We start from the raw sequence: 20,897 nt of genomic DNA, 5'->3' as shown, positions 1-20,897 counted from the left end.
TCATGTGATAATGATCCTAAAAATTCAGCTTTGCATCACAGAAATAAATGATAATTTAAAGTATAATAAATTTAAAAACAATTATTTTAAGTTGTAATAATATATCACAATATTACATTTTTTTCTGTATTTTTGATCAAATAAATGCAGGCTTGATGAGCAGAAGAAACTTCTTTCAAAAACATTAAAAATAGTAATGTTTCCAAACTTTTGGTCTGTACTGTATATATATATATGAGCAATATCACAGGAGTAGCAGTGCGATATGGCTGTATATCAGCAAGGCTGTGATTTGGCTATAGGCATGAGGCAGCAGGCTGTGACACAAAAACAGTATTGTTTATAAAATTATAGTGGATTTGGGTGGCCGTCTGCCATGACACTCGCTATGAGAAATACAGCGGAGTGAAACAAACGGTGAAACGGTTGGAGTTGTGTTATCAGTAGAATATCACACCACTGGAAAAAGCTCTCAGTCAAATTCTAGGACCAGAAAGAACTGGATATAAATATATATGTAGGTGGTATAAATGTAGCTGGAAAATGTAAAAAAAAAAAATCTTAAAAACCAAATGACAAATGTTGATTAGACTTAATCCTAATGACATAATATAATGGACCCTTTTCACAAGACTGTGATGACGAGAACTTTTTTTTTTTTTTTTTTTAATGTATGTACATCCATAACACTATTATTTGTATTATATCACCTTTGCATCAAATTACAAAAAAACAGTTAACGCTAATGCGAGGGTGTTTCTTAATGCAGCGTCTATGGGAGGGAAGGAACATTTGACATCGTTCTCTGTTCTGACTTCCGTTATCAGACTCTCTTTTAATTTTCTTCCTTCTATTGAAAGTCACAAAAACACTATAGTGGAGTTTTTCTTTTGCTATTTGAGCAAATGGAATGCATAAAATAAATTTGTGGTACTCTTCCATTCACTGCTCTTCAAGTTAACCCAACAATGACGACTTCTGCTGTAGAGAAACCCGGAAATGTGAAAGTGTCCATTAGTTTTGTTTTGTTTTAAAACATTAATATTTGATAAACTTTTGTCCATCAAATTAAAGCCATTGTAGCATAACCAACATGCATAAGCTGTTTTGTTTTGTCTTATTGTCTTTTTGTTCAATCAAATTAAGTAACCCTAAGAACGTTTATTTATATTTGTTCTCAAAAATTCATAATGTTTTGTAAAGGTTTTTGAAATTAATTAAATTGATCAAGCCAGGTAAAATATACTGGATATATATATATATATATTGGTAAGTTTAGGTAAAATATACTGGATATATATATATATATATATATATATATATATAAATATATATATATATATATATATATATATAAATAAATAATAAATAAATAAAAATAAAATTGATCAAGCCAGGTAAAATATACTGGATATATATATATATATAAATAAATAATTTTTCACTTTCTCTTTTCTAGGCATGTCTTCTCAAATGCAGGTGTTTAACTGAAGTTGGAAAACCATGCATGGAGCGTGAGCAGCCAGTCAAGTGACAGCAACTACTACCAGCCCAGCCCGAACCAGCCGAATGGCTCCTCCCCCTCCACATCTGGATTCAACCCCAATTACAACTCCTCCAACCTGGTCTTTCCTTCTTCTGGAGGCTCGCGGGAACAGACAGTGCTACGTGCCGCAGACAGCACCGGTAGCGTCCCGGAGCCTTCATCATCCTCCTCATCATCATCCACATCCAGTCAGCGTGGAAAAGATGCGGGCTCCACCTCTCTGACATGTGAGGGCTATCAGAAACAGGGCAGTCTGAAGCGGAAGAGCGAGGAGGTGGACAGCAGTGACAGCGTGCAGATTTTGGAGGAGCTGTCGGCTCCTGTGCTCCCCAATCGTGTGGCTGGAGGTGGAGGCAACGCCACGGCTCAGTCCATCGCTCATTCCACGTCCACCACCAAAAGCAGCAACTCCCACAGCGAGGGTGACTACCAGCTGGTGCAGCATGAGATCCTCTGCTCTGTCTCCAACAGCTACGAGGTTCTGGAGTTCCTCGGCCGGGGCACATTCGGACAGGTCGCGAAATGCTGGAAGCGTGGAACTAATGAGATCATGGCCATTAAGATTCTCAAGAATCACCCGTCATATGCCCGCCAGGGTCAAATAGAGGTGAGCAGTTAACCAGTATAGGTTTTTGTGATAAAATGCTGTAAATGACAAACAAGAAATAAAAAAGAGCTATTAAGAGATATAAAGCTGCAATTATGAGAATTAGTCGTGATTGTGAGATATACAGTTGCAGTTACGGGAAACCATCTCAGTTATGATATACAGGTGCAATTTAGAGAAATAGTCACAACACAGTTGTGAGGTAAGAAAGTCACAAATAGCATTTGTATGATATACAATCGCTTATGAGAAAAACTTTAAATTGTGAGATATACAGTCGGAGTTGTGAGACATGATGTTTGCAATTGTAAGATACACAGTCACAATTATGAGAAATACTGTAGTTGCAATGGTGAAATGCAATCGCCATTATGAGAAAGTCACAATTTTGAGATATGCAGTCACTACTATGAGAAATAATCTCAATTGTGAGACTTTTAGGCAATTTTTTGAGAAATAGTCACATGAGTGAGATATAAAATCACTATTACAAGAAATAGATGCATGTGTGAGATATACAGCCGCTATTACGAGTAATAGTTGCAGTTGTGAGATATACAAGTTTGTAATTGTGAAACATACAATCGCTACTAAAAGAATTAGTCACTTGTGTGAGATATACATTGAGGATCAAAATTAGAGAACAACTTTAATTTCTTAAATTACAAGGTCACTGCTTAGCCCTACATTAAGTTATCCTAACAGGAGTAGGAGGGCAGTTTTTTAAGCATATTTCATAAATTATTTGTATTCTGAAGCACAGTATAAAAAACGTATATGTGAGATATTAAAAAAATTACTGATCAAAATTAGAGAACACTTACAGATGCCTCCAGATTATTGGTGTTAATCTGGCACCTGGTGCTAATTTCCTAAAATATATAACAAACCCTAATTAACTGGCAGCATTCCTTTAATTTTCACTGAGATTGCAAGATGACGGGCCGCTATAAGGTGACTGAAACCCTGTGACAGAAGGCGGTCCAGATAAAGGCCAAAGGGATGACACTTTCAGCCACTGCAAGAGAAGTTGGTTGATCCAAATCTGATTTCTCGAATATTGCAGGTTTACAATGACACTTATTCATTCAAGTCCCCCAAAAAGACTGGTCGTCCATGTAAGACAAATGCATGAGAAGTCGGGGAAAGTCTGCAGCCCAAGTGTGTAAAGAAGTCAGGTTTGTGGGATGTTTTGTGCAGCAGGAGTTTGGCCTCTTATACAGCTACATGGCAGGTCAATGCAAATGTTTATCAGAACCTTCTTCAGCAAGCTGTGGTACCTTCCCTGCAAGCATCTCTCGATCAGCCTTTCAATTTTCATGCAAGAAAATGCCCCCGTCACACTGCAAAATGGCTAAAGCAGTTCTTTGAAGCTAAAATCACTGATGTTGCACATACAGAAAATACAGTTTTCATCATTTTTAATTGAGGTGGAAACAGACTTCCATAGCAAATACCTCTGATAATTAATATTGGATTGATGCAATGATAAATGTCTACTGCATTTATTTCTAAGATTTTAATCAATCATTGATCATGTGCTTGATACAAATTTGTTTAAATATATTGAACTCAATCCTGTTCCCTTAAAGGTGAGCATCCTCAGCCGTCTGAGCACAGAGAATGCAGACGAGTTCAATTTCGTGCGCTCTTACGAGTGCTTCCAGCACAAGAACCACACGTGTCTGGTGTTTGAGATGCTGGAGCAGAACCTCTATGACTTCCTCAAGCACAGCAAGTTCAGCCCACTGCTCCTCAAGTGTATCCGGCCGGTCCTGCAGCAGGTTGCCACGGCACTGATGAAGCTGAAGAGTTTGGGTCTCATCCACGCTGATCTGAAGCCTGAGAACATCATGCTGGTGGACCCCAGCAGACAGCCCTACAGAGTCAAAGTCATCGACTTCGGTTCAGCAAGTCATGTCTCGAAGGCGGTGTGCTCAACCTACCTGCAGTCTAGATACTACCGGTAAGGAATATTTGATGTCAAAAGGAATGGACAAGTGGATGTATATTTACATTTGTGCATATATAAACACTGTTTTTTATGCACTGTAAGAATGCACATAAATTCTAAACAAATGAAAGCAAATGCAAGAGAATTATTTTCATGTTACAGACATGAATTGAAATTAATTAAACTGATATTAATATGATACTATTATATGTTTAAAAACTATTATATGTATGAAAAACTCCCTTAAAGCCTAATACAGTTTTATATTTACATTTAGGCATTTGGCATTTAAAAGAATCACCCCCCTTTAAAATAATCACATTTTGTTGCCTTGCAGTCTGAAATGAAGACGGACACAGTTTTTGTTTTATCCAGCTGTATTTATAACATCCAAGTTAAAGATATAAAATAATAATAATAAAAAAAATCACCCCTTGTGTCAGTATTTTGTTGAAGCACCTTTTGCTTTAATTACAGTCTTTATTCTGTTGGGAAATGTCTCTGTCTCTACTGACTTTGCAGATCTAGACTTTGCAATATTTGCCCACTTTTCTTTGCAACAAAATGTGATTAATTTAAAGGGGGTGTTTCTTTTCTATAACCACTGTATGTCTTATTGTCAGCTAATATACATTTTTCAATGGCTGATGTCAATAATACTGATATATGGTATATAATACATTTTATTGATAACATAATAAAGATAAAATAACAAATAAAGATTAGCTCAAAATTTAAAAAAATAACTCAGAAATGACTAAATACTAAAATACTGAAATACTGTTTTATCTCATCTTAGAAATTGCACAAATTGAAAATAAGCATTGGATTATGATCTTAAAATGGCAAAATATCAATATTTCTGTCTATAACTTAACCAACCTGTCATCAATGACAATACTTTTTTAAACTTAACGTTTTGTTCAAGTCTTACTTTAAGAAAACTACTTGATATTTTTTCTCAAAAAATCATAATATTTTGTAAATTTTGTTTTCTGATATTTAATAACAAAAAAGATTTTTATCTCTTTTTGGAAATTACACAAATTAAAAATTGGCATCGGATGATAATTTTAAAATAATAAATCTCAAATATATCGGTCTATCACTGATATATCCTTCATCCCTAAAGAATTTGTTTACAGTAAATCATATGTATCTCATGTATCTCTCTACCTGTCATTCTCCCAATCTTATCCACCTCATAAGAGAACCTGCCAGTGCAATGAAGCTAATTTATTCATTAATTTGTTTTCATTTGTCTGTTGTGGTGCAGAGCTCCTGAGATCATTCTGGGCCTTCCGTTCTGTGAGGCCATTGACATGTGGTCACTAGGTTGTGTCATTGCTGAATTGTTTCTGGGCTGGCCTTTGTATCCAGGAGCCTCAGAATATGATCAGGTCAGTAATCAGGTTTTGTTTGCCTGAATTGAATCAGTTCTGTGCTAAATCAATTAGTTTATTCCAAATTCAATTGAGACGGCTATCAGTAGATTTGGAAAGTGACACAAGGGGTCGCTGACACATCTGCTTAAAAGCCATGCCAGTGCCGGTATTCTTAAAACTTGGCTGATATATTAGTTTATTGCTAGCAAATAATATTATACAGCAACTAGTTACATTCTCTGCATACACTACTTGGCTACAAACAACTGTCCACAATGTGTCCATCTGTGAAGAATGGGTGTATAATCTACATTTCATGTATATGCCTGCAGATTCGGTACATTTCCCAGACTCAAGGTTTGCCAGCTGAGTATCTCCTGAGCGCCGGCACTAAAACCAGCCGTTTCTTCCACAGAGGCCCGGACTCCAGCTACCCTCTCTGGAGACTCAAGGCATGCCCCACTTAAAGCACTGTTGTGTATTTTATGTTCAAAGGCATCAGCGGTCAATTGATGATTGAACGCTTTCCTCACTGATGTGTTTCTGTTTTTAGACTCCCTCAGAGCACGAGGCAGAGTTTGGGATAAAGTCCAAAGAGGCTCGCAAGTACATTTTCAACTGCCTTGACGACATGATGCAGGTAGTGTTGTGTGTACAGTAATGTGTGAAAAACTCACTGATACAAATGATAGAATAAATGTGTACAGACAGGATTCAAAACTAATGAAGTGAAATATGTATGTGTGTGTACACATATACACATACCCCATTGTTCAAAAGTTTGGGGTCAGATAGATTTATTTTTAAATAATACTGTTATTCAGAAAGGATGAAATCTCATACATTTCTTTCAGAGGTTCTTTGCTGTTAAAAATTGGTGGTGACAGAATAAATACTCTTATTTTTCTGATTCTTTGTGATTTTGAGATGAATAAGACAAAAATGTTGGCTGAAAATACATAACTGTTCAAAAGATGTTTTTTTGTTTGTTTTTTAAGAAATCAATTCCTTTATTTATAAGGATGCATTAAAGTGATCAGAAGTTACAGAAAAGACATTTAAAACATTAAAAATGATTTCTATTTCACATAAATGCTGTTCTTTTAAACTTTCTACTAATAAAAGAATCCTGAAAAAATACAATTAATTTCATTTTCAAATGTATTCAAATATAAAACGATTCTTTTAAATTGTAGTAATATTTCACAACATTGCTGTTTTTACTGATTCTTGATCAAATAAATGCAGCCTTGGTGAGCTTAAGTGACTTCTTTCAAAAACATTACTCACCCTAAACTTTTGAACAGTAGAATATATTAGGGCTGGGAAAATAAATTGATGTATCGTGAATCGAGAAATGATTCTGCATCAACTCTGAGATTTTCCGAAGGCATCCCGATTCTCTCTTGATACTGAGCTTAGTTTTTAGCAGCAGATGGCACTGCGTGCTTTAAAAATAGTCCTATTCTGCTTGCTTCCAGTTCCTTACTTGAACCTAAAATAATCATTCATAAAGTTCGAAAAGGTTGAAGCGAATTACAAGGATGTTCGCAGTGGGATGTGTTTACATTAATCTTGCATCTTAAAAGCCAATGTGCAAGTACATTTAAACACTTACATTACTCAGCTGAAATGCATAAGCGCTCTTCTTCATGAGCATTTGAGTGTGCGGTTAAAAACTAACCTAGAGCACCATCTGCTGTTAAACTAAGCTCAGAATTGAGTTGAGAGAGAATCAGATGCATTCCGAAAACCTCAGAATCGATTCATGAGTCGCGATGCATCGATTTATTGTCCCAGGCCTAGTATATATATCAGTGCCTATTTAAAGGTGACCTATTATGCAAAAATCACTTTTATAAGGTGTTTGAACACAGTTGTGTGGCCGCAGTGTGTGAAAACAACCAGCCTATAACTATAAAAATCCACCCACTCAGTTTTTTAGAATCCCTATCAAAATCATAAACAGTCTTTCCAAACGAGCGGTTCTAGATTTCTCCCTATTTCACGTCATACTAGGGAAAGTCCCGCCCATTTGTGACAATCTCTGCCCTATTAGCATAGACCCTGCCCTGAGTGAGAAGCAGCAGTCCGCCATTACTGACAAACACAAAAACGGCGCATTTTGGCTCATACCCTAAAAGTGGCAATTTCAACAAGCTATAAAAATTATCTGTGGGGTATTTTGAGCTAAAACTACACATACACACTCTGGGGACATTAGAGACTTATTTTACATCTTGTAGAAAGGGGCATAATAGGTCACCTTTAATATTCAGCACCTTGGTTATCCAATCACAAATTTACATATTAAACTCCAGATACAGCCTGTTAGTTTTTTCTAGGTTTCTTTTTCTTCATTATGACTGAAACCTTGACTAACTTTATGAGTAGACTCACTGTAACATGTTAACCTAAGTAAACTGGATCAATGCCACTGTTTGGTTGTTTTTTATTAGTGACCTAAAAATAGAGCAGACTTTTAAATACCTCCTTATGACATCTTTGATTATTTTTTATTTATTTTTAATATTTTATTGCCTGGTTTAAATGAGTTCTTTCTCACACTCCAGGTGAACATGACTAACCTCGAGGGCACAGACATTTTGGCAGAGAAGGCTGATCGGAGGGAGTTCATTGACCTGCTGAAGAAAATGCTAACTCTAGACGCAGACAAGCGGATCACGCCGACCAAGACCCTCAACCACCCGTTTGTGACGATGGCTCATCTTCTTCACTTCCCACACAGCTCACAGTGAGCCCTGTTGTTTATTTGTTGATTATCTACATATAATGTAGATATAATAGCCACATCTCTCCCTGTACTCCTCTGAAGACACTAACCCTCTCTTGTTGTGTAGTGTGAAGTCCTGCTTCCAAAACATGGAGATCTGTAAGCGCAGGTGTACTGCCTTCGACAACAACAAGAACCTGTTCGCCAGCCACAACACGCCCAGCGCAGCCGCCAACCTCACCGTCACTTTCAGCAGTCAACTCAATCAGCACAGTCAGGTGTGTGCTACTGTACAGATGCATTTTGGAAAGTTAATTCATTTGTAATGCATTTGCATTCAGTATGTTGCTGTAGTGGTAAAAAATGAAATAGAATTATACGATTGAATATCACCAGTAAAGTTCTAAAGTGTGTTTTAAAGGGATAGTTCACCAAAAAATGACAGTTCTGTCATCATTTACACACAGACTGAATGAGGTTCCAAACTCATATGATATTTTTTCTGTGAAAGACAGTAATTTTTGATGTAGCACTTTTCCATACATTATCATAGTGGCCATGTCCGTTAAATCTCCAAAAATGATGAAAAATTCCCACAAAAATAATATGTATAACTCAAGCACTATATTCCAAGATATAATTGCTGTTAATTCATGATCTGCTGCGAATGAATTACTGAATCAGTGAGTTGAGAGTCTAAGAACCTGATCAGTCTGATTTTTTAAAAAAAGAATAAAGGATTCATTCACAAATCAGACTCATCAGGTTCTCTCATTCAGTTCACTTGACTCAGTGATTTGGTTCTTGAGGTCACAGCTCACTAGAGGGCAGGATTACCAGTGAATCTGTATAAAATGTCGGTCTGTTCCTCTCAAGGCTATCATATGACTTCAGAAGACTTGCAGTATATCCGTGTTATTTTAGTATTATTTGTATGCTGTTGTAGTATTTATCAATATTTTAAATTAGACTTTATTTATATATTTTCAGTTCTTATTTTTAATTTATTTTGTTATGTTGTTATGTTTTTTTGTTTTTTATATTTTTCTGTTTAGCTTTAATTTATTTTTATCCCCGTTTTAGTTTTAGTTTTAGTTTTAGCAATTTTAACACTTAAACTTATTTGAGTTAATTGCCAAGTCACATTTCTGTTTTTAATGTTTTTTTTTTTTTATTTAATTTCAAAGTTTAGGTTTTTGATCTAATATTTAAATTTTATTTTATTTCAGCTTTATTTCAATTAACAAAAATGATTTTTAATACTTTTAAGTTAAAACACTGGAATATAATGTACAAGTCAGATGAACTGCTTATATGTGGTTGATTTTGTTGTTTTTGGGAGCTTGACAGACGTGGTCATGCATTAATTGTCTGCACAAAGAAGTTTGGAACAACATGAGGCTGCGCTGCTTTAAACAACATTAGAATTGTCATTAATAGATGAACTATTGCTTTAAAGCAGCGGTTCTCAATTCTAGTCCTTTGAATGAAACATATACTTTCTCTTCAAACTGGAATCATGGCGGAATATTCTATGATGTCCACTTCGCAGGGCACTTACGTTCGAATAGAACAAACATCTGAAGCGATAAGAGAGACATACAAAATGTGCAGAGCAGGGGGCACGAGGACTGGAATTGAGAACCGCTGCTTTAAAACATAGTATGCATGCTATATTAAGGTCTTTAGTGCTTTTTCTGTGCTTAGTCAATGTTGTTAAGAATCTCCCTCTCTTTCCGTAACTGTCAGATGGCCTCCACGGGTGGCCAGTCCCTGTCTCTTAGCAGCAACGTCCCTTTACTGAACTACCAGCCTGGTCTGTACCAGCAGGCCACTATAAATATACCAGGCTTGGCTCAGCAGAGTGTGCCATTGCAGGCTCGCCCTACTCAGCTGTGTGCCCAGACTGAGCCCTTCCAACAAACCCTCATTGTGTGCCCTCCTACCATCCAGGGTGAGCCTGTACCCGACCCCTTTTACCCAACCCCACCGCTCTGTCCTTTAGACTTATACTGCTTCCAAATGCATTTGAACTGAATCCCTCTTGATTTACCAGGGCTGCAGTCCTCCAATAAACACGCTGGATATCCAGTGAGAATGGACAGCTCTGTACCCATAGTGCCCCAGAACCAATCTACCCAGCCTCTACACATTCAGCCCAGCATGCTCACACAGGTAGGCATCATGTTTGTGTGTTATCTGAGTTTGCTTCTCCTCTTAACACTGTTTTATATGATCCTTGTTTCTCTGTTCTTGTGATTTTCTTCCCCGTTAGCACGTTGGCCTTTATGAGTATCGAGTGTTTATTTTTTTCTATATCACCTTTTCCTCATTTATGTGCAGTAAGAATTACAGTGAAGATTATAACGAAAGAGGCAGATGTTTTAAATCCTCATTAGCCGATTTTCAGAGCAGGTGCATCATGAACTGTAAACTCTTTCCAGGAAAATATCGTTATCAGCTGGCATTTATATCAAATATGATTAAACCAGGATCATTTCACATGCACGCTGCATTTAACAAACACCAAATTTTCGAAAATCTGTTCTGTTGAAGTTACAGTTTCTGTTCACACTAACTACCACTCAAAAGTTTGGGGTTGGTAAGATTTTTGTAAAATGTTTTTAAAATAAGTCTCTTATGCTCCCCAAGGCTGCATTTATTTGATCAGTGATACAGTAAAAACAGGAATATTGTTAAATATTATTGCAATTTAAAACAACTTTTATTCCTTTAATGGCAAGGTGAATTTTCAGTGTCACATGATCCTTCAGAAATCATTCTATTATGCTGATTTGCTCCTCAAGAAACATTTCTAATTATTATTCATGTTGAAAGCAGTTGTGCAGATTAATACTTTTGTGGAAACCATGATACAATTTTTTCTCTGATTCTCTGAATAGAAAGTCCAAAAGAACAGCATTTATTTTAAATATAAATCTTTTGTAACATTACTAATGTCTTTTAATGTCACTTTTGATTAATTTAATGCATTCTTGCTGAATGAAATTATAAAAAAAAAAAAATCTTACTGACCCCAAATGGTAGTGTATTTTCAGCCAAGATTTCTGTCTTAGCTTTTCATAACAACGAATTGGAGAGAAGGGTCAAATACATGCATTTATTCAGTTACCAACCATTTTTAATCTTCGGTGACTTTGGAAGACCTCTAAAAGAAAAGGTTGAGATTTCAGCAAAAACACGTTGTTGCAGTCCGTATGTTTCAGGTCTGTTAGTGAGTCGCTGTCTTTACTGTCAAATGATATTGATCTGTTTTGTATTTGACATTGTTTTTCTTCATTCACAATGATGATGGTGGTGGAAAGTCTTGGCGAGTTACTTCCTCTATCAGCTCAGCCATCGTTTTGTAACTGCTCCACCCTTTCCTCCATTCTCAGTTCCTCCACACATCCCTCTATCCCTTCCCCAACCAGAGCAGCAGCACGCCGCTGACGGTGGCCTCCCTGCGCCTTCCAGTGGCGGGAATGACGCCGCTGGCTTTGGGCTCTCGTGGTCTGGAGCAGAGTGCCACCATGCTGGTAAACCTGTGCCCTGCAGTGTGATGCCTTATTCCTCTTCTTCCTTCCTGCCCCTCTTGTTCTTTTGCCTTCTTTGCATGTTGCATTTCTAGGTCAAACTTCTGAATTGAATTAGATTAAATTTTTTTTTTAAAAAAGATAGTGTACCAAACAGTAATTGCAAGAAAACATGTTTTTCTATTGAGCTGTTTTCATGGGCAGCATACATAAAATACAATGCGACCAGTGTAGTGTAATTCACAACATGACTCTTATGAACCAGTTCTTTTAATAAATTATTTAAACAGACTCATAAACTGAACAGTTACCAGTTTGAATCAGCCAAATGAATCCTTAATGGAATGACTCACTGAATCAGTCAGAGGGCTTTCTGAATCATCAAGCTCACTTAAGCTACAAGTTATCATTATTTAATTTTTTTAATAAATCTTATTTTAATAACAAGAATATATTTTGTTAATAATAATAATGCAGTATTCATAAATGCTGTTTTAATTTAATAATCATAACAATAATAATTTATTTAAAAAACGAAATAAAAAATGAAATATAATTTATGAAAAAATGTACAGATACAGTATGTACATATAGAAGCATTAACATGTGCATTTATGTACATGCACAGACTGCGATTCTGACTGAAAGCGTCACAGGTCCCTAATGTTAATTCTGTGCACACTGCTGTTACTCTGTGATATGATTTGAAGCTATCAAATGAATTGATGTGATTTGCTATTTACCCTTATTTCTTTAGGAGTTTTATGGTGGAAAGTGTCTGTTTTAGTTATGTTTTCTTCTTTCCTCACCTATCAATCATGATTTAACAAGGCGGTTTTCCTCTTGGACTCGTGCTGCCTCTCTTCTGGGCCCCAGGGCTCTATCCAGTGAGGCATGGCTGCTTGACTCTGTGCAATCCAAATGATTTCTCTTTCCACAGACCCACTCCTGTGGCAACAAATGTCTCCCTGTTGACTCATTCTCCTTTTTTCCTTCCACTGCTAACCAGTCATTTCCTCTCTATGCAGATAAATGGACTGCCAACCATAACTCGTCACTTGTGTTGCTTTGTTAATCACTTGAGTTAAATTCCTTGCGCAGTTGTTATTGTTTTCTTGTGAATTTTGCATCTATTCTTCTCTTTATAAAAGACTCATCTGCTCGAACTCTATCATGATTTTCTGACTCCCGTTTCCCCTTTAAGCATGAAAGATTCACAATTAGTCAAGTAACATAATTGAAATTAAATTTGAAATTGACTTTGTCACTGTGTTGTTTTGTTTTAATGAAGTTCTGCATGATTTTAAGAGCTTCTAGGACAGGATCTGCTTTTCATGTATGACAGGAAGAGATCGAATGCAGACAGACTGAGCGTCGCCACGCTGAATGTGCTCATTATGCATCTATCAATCAAAGTGCATCAATGTTTTAAGGCCTGTTTACACCAAAACTCACCACGAATAGAGCAAAACGGAACAATATGAAAAGCAGTTGTTGACTAAATAGGAGTGTGTGTAATGCATATTTATACTGTACCTGCCCAGCACCATTTTATTACAAAAGCCTTGTTATTATCGCTAAAAATTCACTTGTATTGTAATTATGTTTACTGAATCACAGTTCACTTGTTTTTGACATTAAAGCTCGTGACCGGAGTGTGATCAGGCCTTGTTGCACCAACTGAGTAGAGCTGCTAAAATGCAAGTAGATTTGAGTTTCTGACTAAATGGTATTGTTCATTTCTCTTTGTCTGTGTGTGTGTTTAGCAGGGCTGGCCAGCAGGGACCCAGCAGATCCTCATTCCCTCTTCATGGCAGCAGATGTCAGGCATGACCATGCACAATCCCAGCCATCCTGTGCTGTCCGACTCACCCATGAGCTCTCTGCTCCCGGACAACACCACCCAACAGAACAGTAGCTGGAGGTCAGAACTGACCCACAGCAGTTTACACTTGCAGTTTTACACTTCAGGTTCTGTTAGAAACCTGGATTCGTTCAACCATCAAGTCTGATTTGTGTAAAAGCTTTACTATGGTGCTGTGCTCGAGTATGAATGCATCTGGGGTTTGCTTTAAAGGTGAATCTCACAAAACCTGTCAAAAATATCACCTCAAAATCAAATATATTGTTATTAATTAAAACACATTAATAATAATGGTATCATTTATTTAAATTGATAATATTTTAAATATTTCTGTGTGTGATTGTAGTAGTAGTAAGAAATATGGTATTATTATCATCAATATGATTATTATATTATAACAGTTAATATAATTATTATTATATAATTATTGTGATTATTGTTATTATAAGTCAGCTCAAAATAGAATTAAAATATTAGTAATAGTATTTTTTAATTACAAATAAATAGTCTATTTTTCTATATATTATTATTATTATTATTATTATATAGCAATTATTATATTATGATTTAATTGTTATAATTATTGTGTTTTATTATGTATATTATTATTTTATTATTAAGTAATTAATTTTATATAAATCGTATTAATTACTATTATTATTATTTACTGTCATTGTTGTTATTAAGATTTAAAAAAAAAAATAATTCTCAATACTGTAAGGTGAGAAAGAAAATGATATATATTTAAGTTATTTCATTTATGCTTTATGTTATTTACATTTAAAAAACAATATATGTAAAAATAATTTGGAAACAATACAGTAATAATTAAAAATGTACGTTTTTCTTTTTTTTTCTTTAGATTTTAAGGTGAAATATGAGCCGGGGAGGTTCTTGACACGTTTTGCTTGATTCACATGTGCTTTGTTGTCTAATTACAGTGTTAAAAGCTTCCGGCTGATCCGGTGATGATGAAAAAGCATTTTGCTAATGTACTAAGTGTGAATATAACTTAAAAATGATGAACTGGAATATTGCGCCTAGCTGTTCCCGGTAGAAATCATTGCAAATTGACACTGTGTCTGTGTTGCTGCTAATTGTAATGTAGAACAATGTGCTGCTGCAATGAAAACTGAATTTTACAAATTGCAAGTAGCTAATAACCAATTACAATTCTCAAAACAGCATGCATTTAATACACTCTGCCAGGGGTCGACATGGAGGTCAGTGCGATGGGACGCAGCAGGGCTCTGCACAGGGGCGCAACGTGAGCACACAGCCCTCCCAAACAAAGGCAGCCAGCAGTCGTACACAGCAGAGTGGAGTAAAGAGGTCAAAGGGTCGACATGCCGAGAGCAGAGCCAGGTAACACTGTTAATGAGTCTCAGAACGTGCAAACAACTAAAGATTTATCAAGAAAACAAGTGTCTGGAGAATAGATCGGCAAATGTACATTTCAAGTCAGACTGTCCAAAATATGGTACTGGGTACTCAATTAAAATCTGTTTTCTGTCTTTGTGACAGACCCACGTCCTCCCAGCAGCTGACTTCTTCAGTAGCGCACAACTGTGGTGATGCGTCCCAGCCCATCATCATCTCTGACACTCCGAGCCCCGCCGTCAGCATCATCACCATCCACAGTGATACTGAGGACGAGGACGACAGGAAGTTTCCTCCTGAAAGGTGCAGCATCACTTTCACATCCCAACCAAAACTCTTTATTGTAGTTGTATTGTAGTTGTAGTGTGTTTCTGTGTGTATATATATGTTTGTGTATGTATGTTTATATAGTTAATTTATTTTATGCTACATTATTTTTCTTTTAGAAATATCTTAATATTGCATTTGTTTATTTATTTTTCTATATAGTATTTATATGTATTCCAAAATTTGCAAAAAAATAAGTAAATAAAAAAAATGGGTAATCTTAGTAAAAAAGAAATTTTTGAGTCGTTAAGATCTTTTCAAATAAATTAATAACAATAAAATTAAATTAATAAAATGTGTAATTTTATTCAGTAAGGATGCATTAAATTGATCAAAATCAATAAATTTTCTTTTGAACTTTCTATTCAGCAAATATTATTGAAAATAATGTATCTCAGTTTCCACAAAATTATTAAGCAGCCCAACTGTTTTCAACATTGATAATAAGAAGAAATATTTCTTAAGCAGTAAATCAGCATATTAGAATGATTTCTGAAGATCACGTGACACTGAAGACTGGAGTAATGATGCTGAAAATTCAGCTTTGATCACAGGAATAAATTACATTTTAAAATATATTCAAATTAAAAAAAAACTGTTCTTTTAAATGGTTATAATATTTCGCAACAGGGTTTTTTTTCATAGTTTTTACAACCTTGGTGAGCATAAGAGACTTTGTTTAAAAGCATGAATTCAAGTTGTTTTTCTCTTGTATGGTAACTGTAGTGTGAACCAGCGTACAAACGTCATCAGCTGTGTGACTGTACATGACTCCCAGGACTCGGACTCGTCCACCAGCACCCCTCTCAGCCCCAAATGCCTTCCCAACTTTGTTGAGAACAACACACACTCCAAGTCTCTAGCCGTGGTCACGCCGTCAGTGAAAACACAGCTGTGGGATGGAGCGTCAGGAGGTCAGTGAGACTCATTCTGACTTCTAATCATCTAAATATCGAGCTTTGATTAATTAAAGGGACCACATTCTACACTACAGCGTTTTCCCTTCAAGTCCATTCATGATAAACAAGGCTTCTTACACCAAAATCAGTCACAGTTAGTTTTAAATGAGCATTTTAGAATTAACCAGGATTTGTTATTTGTTTGTTTCTGTAACTTTTTATATGAAAATTGCCTCTGTTATGATTGGTTCAACTCTTCGCATGTGAAATGAGTAAAAGCAAGTTGTTGAATATTGAAAAGACATGGATATACATATGGAAGTGGTCATATGATAATGTCATGGTTGTACAGATTTGACTATATAAGATCTTCTTTCTGTACCTCTAGAGCAACGTACTAATAGTTCTGGAAAATCAAAGAAAGGAACGGCCTCACAGTCCAGCGACCGGCATCAGAGAGCAGCATCAAACCGATCTCAGCCTCTCAACCTGAGCCAGGTACATCTGTACAGGTCCACATTAACCGATCTCAGCATTTTTTAATTGTCTGTTAGCTTTGAGGTCATCTAAAGTCAAACATCTAGGGTCAAGTATGTTTTTTTTTTTTTTTTTTTAATTGATACTAATATTAATATTAATAATATTTATTCAGCAAGGATGCATTAAATTGATCAAAAGTGAGAGTAAAGACATAAAATTGTTACAAAAGATTTCTATTTCAAATAAATGTTATTTGAACTCTCTATTCAGTGAAGAATCCTGAAAAAAATGTATCATGGTTTCAATAAAAATAAATATTTCTTTATTATTTGTAATCATTATTGTCTTATTATGATCAGTGTTTAAAACAGTTTTTGCTGCTTAATATTTTTGTGGAAACAGTGATACTTTTTGGATTCTTTTATGAATAGAAAGTTCAAAATAAAAATAGAAATGTTTTGTAGTAAGTGTGTTTAGTGTCACTTTTTTTATATATTTAATGAATCCTTGCTGAATTAAAGTTTTTGTGTGTGTGCCGTTTTTTTTTTTACTTTCACTTTTAATCAGTTTAAAACATCCTTGCTAAATAAATATTAATTTAAGGATCATGTGACACTGAAGACTGGAATAATGGCTGCTAAAAAAAATCAGCAGCTTTGCATTACCAGAATAAATTACAATTTAAGATATATTTAACTAAAAAATTAAATTGTAATAATATTTCATATTATTACTGTTTTACTGTATAGCATTAAATACTTCTTTTTAAAAAATTAATAAATTAAAAAAATCATTATTATTGTATCTTTGACTGGTAGTGAATCTGGATCAACTTACTGTTTGAGCAGGAAACACAACATCTCATGGTAACATCACAGTTTCATGGCAGAACATGGCGTATTTTTTTAATATTGCTTTTTTCAACCGAGTCATCTAGTGATTCTTTATGCTTTTGATTCACTCTGTGATTCATTCAACAGGCGCAGCAATCAATGATGTCATCCCACGACCGTGCAGGGGGCGGATCCCTGAAACGCCAGCCCACCTACCCTCCTACAGGCCCCTCCCACTCCTACAGGCTTCATGAAGCATCGCTCTTCGGCTCTGCCTCCAGTCTGTATGCATACCCTGCATCTGCAGCCCTGGCCTCAGTGTCGCAGGCCGTGGACCAGCTGCACAATTCAGCCTCCTCCTCCTGTTCCTCTTCCTCCGGCCGGCACACGCGCCCCCCCGGCCCGTACTCAGCCTCTCTGAGCCTTCTGCAGAAGAACAGTGCCATGGGCGTCATAGCTCCATATCAGCAACAGCAGCTGTCCACACCGTCCTATCAGCGGCCTGCGGCATTTCCCCTCAGCCAGAGGAAACTCAACCAGTACCGGTACCTGTGAGAAGCAGCCGTCTGAACATGTGCTGTGATATATGGGTAATACCAGAATGGTGTCATGGATGTTTAAGTGGAAATGGCATTTTAGTTTCTTTTATCTTCTTTTAGTGTTTTATTTCAGTGGATCACTTCTTGCATTTTAGATCATTTCAAACCATGTCATAAACACAAAACACTGGGCTTATTTTTAACTGTTTCTTAAAATATCACCTGCACAGAAGCCTCTGGATGTCTAGAAAAAAAAAAACACCTTAAGATACACCAAACTTTGTGTGTGACTAGAAAAAGAAACATGGCTGTTTGGAATAGCATACTATCATACTTCTCTCAGGATTTCTGCAGTGTACTGGATATATATAAGATTTTTCCAAAGCGACTTACAAATGAGAAAAACAACAAAGTGATTCATATTAAGATGACTATAACAGAGCACAGTTTGTGCAATTATGTATCCCACAATGCAACACACTCGACTTGAAATTACTAGTTCGTTTATTGTGATGAATGAGGCAACCAATTTTAACCAATATCTCTTATTCACTTATTTGAATGGACTGATATTATTTTCAACATAATGCAAAAAAAAAAAAAAATCGTTTTCTCATTCTCAAGGTAAATATATATATATATATATTTGAATTAATTTAATTGGTTAAAAAAAAAAAAACGTTAAATTTTTTGTAAAAAAAAAACTGCAACATTTTGTTTTGGTTTGTAAAAACAACCTCTTATTATTAAGATTTTATTTCTTTTATATTATTTTCTTTACAACTGAGCACCTTTTTCCCCATCTATTCTTAATGCCATAATGCAAAAATCTCATTCTTATTACTTTAGGGTAAAAAGAATTATATATTGCTTAAATTAATTTTTTAAATAATTACCAGTATAGTTTATTTAAAACAGTATTGTTTTTTTATGCAGTGTATACTGCACAGTAAGCAGTATGCTAGTATTCCATTCTGAACGAAGCCCATGAACAGTCACCTCTGAAAAATGTTAATGATGATTAAATAGGCCACTTTTTTAATTAATGGAGGGATCTTATTTAGTCTGGAAATTAGAGAATTGTGTTTTTATATATATATATATATATATATATATATATCTTTATATATATATATATATATATATATTTCAGCTGTCTTTGGGATGTGCGTCAGCAGACGGTGATATCTCTTAGAACTGATAAAATTATATTTATAAACGTTTCATTGACGTCTGCCCAATTATAAAAAATCTGTTGAAATGATACATAAATGATGTCACTCTGACAACACTAAAGCATTCTGTTGGCAGACCCAAATTTTATATTTGGGATGGTTATGTTTGCAACATATTTTGAAGTGGTGGCCGCATGACACAGGATGTCATCGCTGCTGTTTATTGGTGACTAAAACTGAACTGAAACTAGAAACTAAAGGCAGATTACCAGGAGAAAGTGAGCTAAATATGATACACACCTATTTTATATATCAAACTAATATTGAAATTTATTCCTAGTTAAAATTTGCTTATCATTAAACAGTCTTGTTTCCTCAATCACAAAATAACCATAAGAACATAATTTAAAATAGTTTTCATTTTTCATATTATGTTTTATAAGTGACATTTTACTGGCATAAACATTTTGTGTCAGATCTCTGTAGTTGCACACAAAATAATCAAGTTTTCGCTTTCAATATAACTTCTATTGTGCTTTATTTATTTACTGAATATATGTGGACTATTAATGATATACAATATGTATCTGTTTTCATTTAACCTAATAATAAGTGTGCTTTCATTTAAATCCTTTTAATTCTCTTCAATTTTGTGTATTTTTTTACATTGATTTGAAAGTATCCTTTTATTCTACTAGCACTTCTGTTTATTATTTGATTTGTATTTTATGTGTTTTATCCATAACTTGAGAATGAATTTGTCAGTGTGAATTGTCAGGATGGTTATCTGTCATTTGTTCTGTAATGTCGTCAGCACAATATAATGTCTAAAAGATGATGGTTTGGATAGTGTGTGTGTGTGTGTGTGTGTGTGTGTGTGTGTACTTACCCTGTTTGCACAGTGAAATCAGAGCAGGACCTCAAAGATTATCAGAATATTTAGATAGCGCTTAAACAGATGGTTAAGCTGTTAGCTGTTCATCTCTGTTGATCTTAGAGCACTTCATGTGTCGTTCTGAGCTTGTCTCGTAATGTTGCTGGGGTTCTTGGCTTTGGTGCAAAGATGGCTGTTTATACTGTTTAATCACCGTGTGATGTGGAGTGCAGAGTAGATGAAATCACAATAAACTTTCATCCAGAACACAGTGTGTGAGTGATAAATCTGAGGCTGCAGGAGCCAGTAGGCCGAGTGATGAATGAAGCTGCTTACTACACTCGTAGCGGTGGCTTTATTTTTATAATCTCTCTGAGGGGAATGTATTTTGGTGATAATCCATTGTCGGTGGCATTTTTAGAGCCAGTTTGGCTTTTCTCTGGCTTTAATCTTACTCCAAAAAGCGTTTTAAAAAATAATGCAAAAAAAATGGTTTAGCTAATATGCATGCAACAAAACAAAGGGAGTGCTTTTACTAATGAATCATCATATTAGAATGATTTAGGGAGTGCTTTTACTAATGAGAGAGATAGATAGATAGTTTTGATTACATTAATAAGTGATTTTTTAAAGTTTTATGAATTTAAAAACAATATTTTAAGTTTGTAATAATATTTTCACATATATTACTGTTTTTTCTGTATTTTTGATCAAATAAAATGTAGGCTTGATGAGCAGAAGAGACTTCTTTCAAAAAATTTAAA

At 35.2% G+C, this 20,897-nt stretch overlaps 1 protein-coding gene across 1 annotated transcript; it reads left to right on the top strand.

Moving 5' to 3' along the window:
* Positions 1 to 1,487: 1,487 nt before the first annotated feature.
* On the top strand, positions 1,488 to 20,400 carry LOC109082824 (homeodomain-interacting protein kinase 1-like; the record flags this gene model as incomplete). Its single annotated transcript, XM_042713984.1, has 16 exons — positions 1,488 to 2,153; positions 3,746 to 4,119; positions 5,384 to 5,507; positions 5,825 to 5,944; positions 6,046 to 6,132; positions 8,066 to 8,247; positions 8,354 to 8,504; positions 9,976 to 10,180; positions 10,283 to 10,401; positions 11,625 to 11,765; positions 13,529 to 13,686; positions 14,836 to 14,991; positions 15,151 to 15,309; positions 16,060 to 16,247; positions 16,621 to 16,730; positions 17,693 to 20,400. Coding segments are annotated over 16 exons (3,348 nt in total), but the record flags the coding sequence as incomplete, so codon positions are not given.
* Between the last annotated feature and the right edge of the window lie 497 nt (positions 20,401 to 20,897).

The sequence above is a fragment of the Cyprinus carpio genome, chromosome A23, assembly GCF_018340385.1.
Source record: "Cyprinus carpio isolate SPL01 chromosome A23, ASM1834038v1, whole genome shotgun sequence".
NCBI lineage: Eukaryota > Metazoa > Chordata > Actinopteri > Cypriniformes > Cyprinidae > Cyprinus > Cyprinus carpio.
This window is presented reverse-complemented; position numbering and strand designations above follow the sequence as displayed.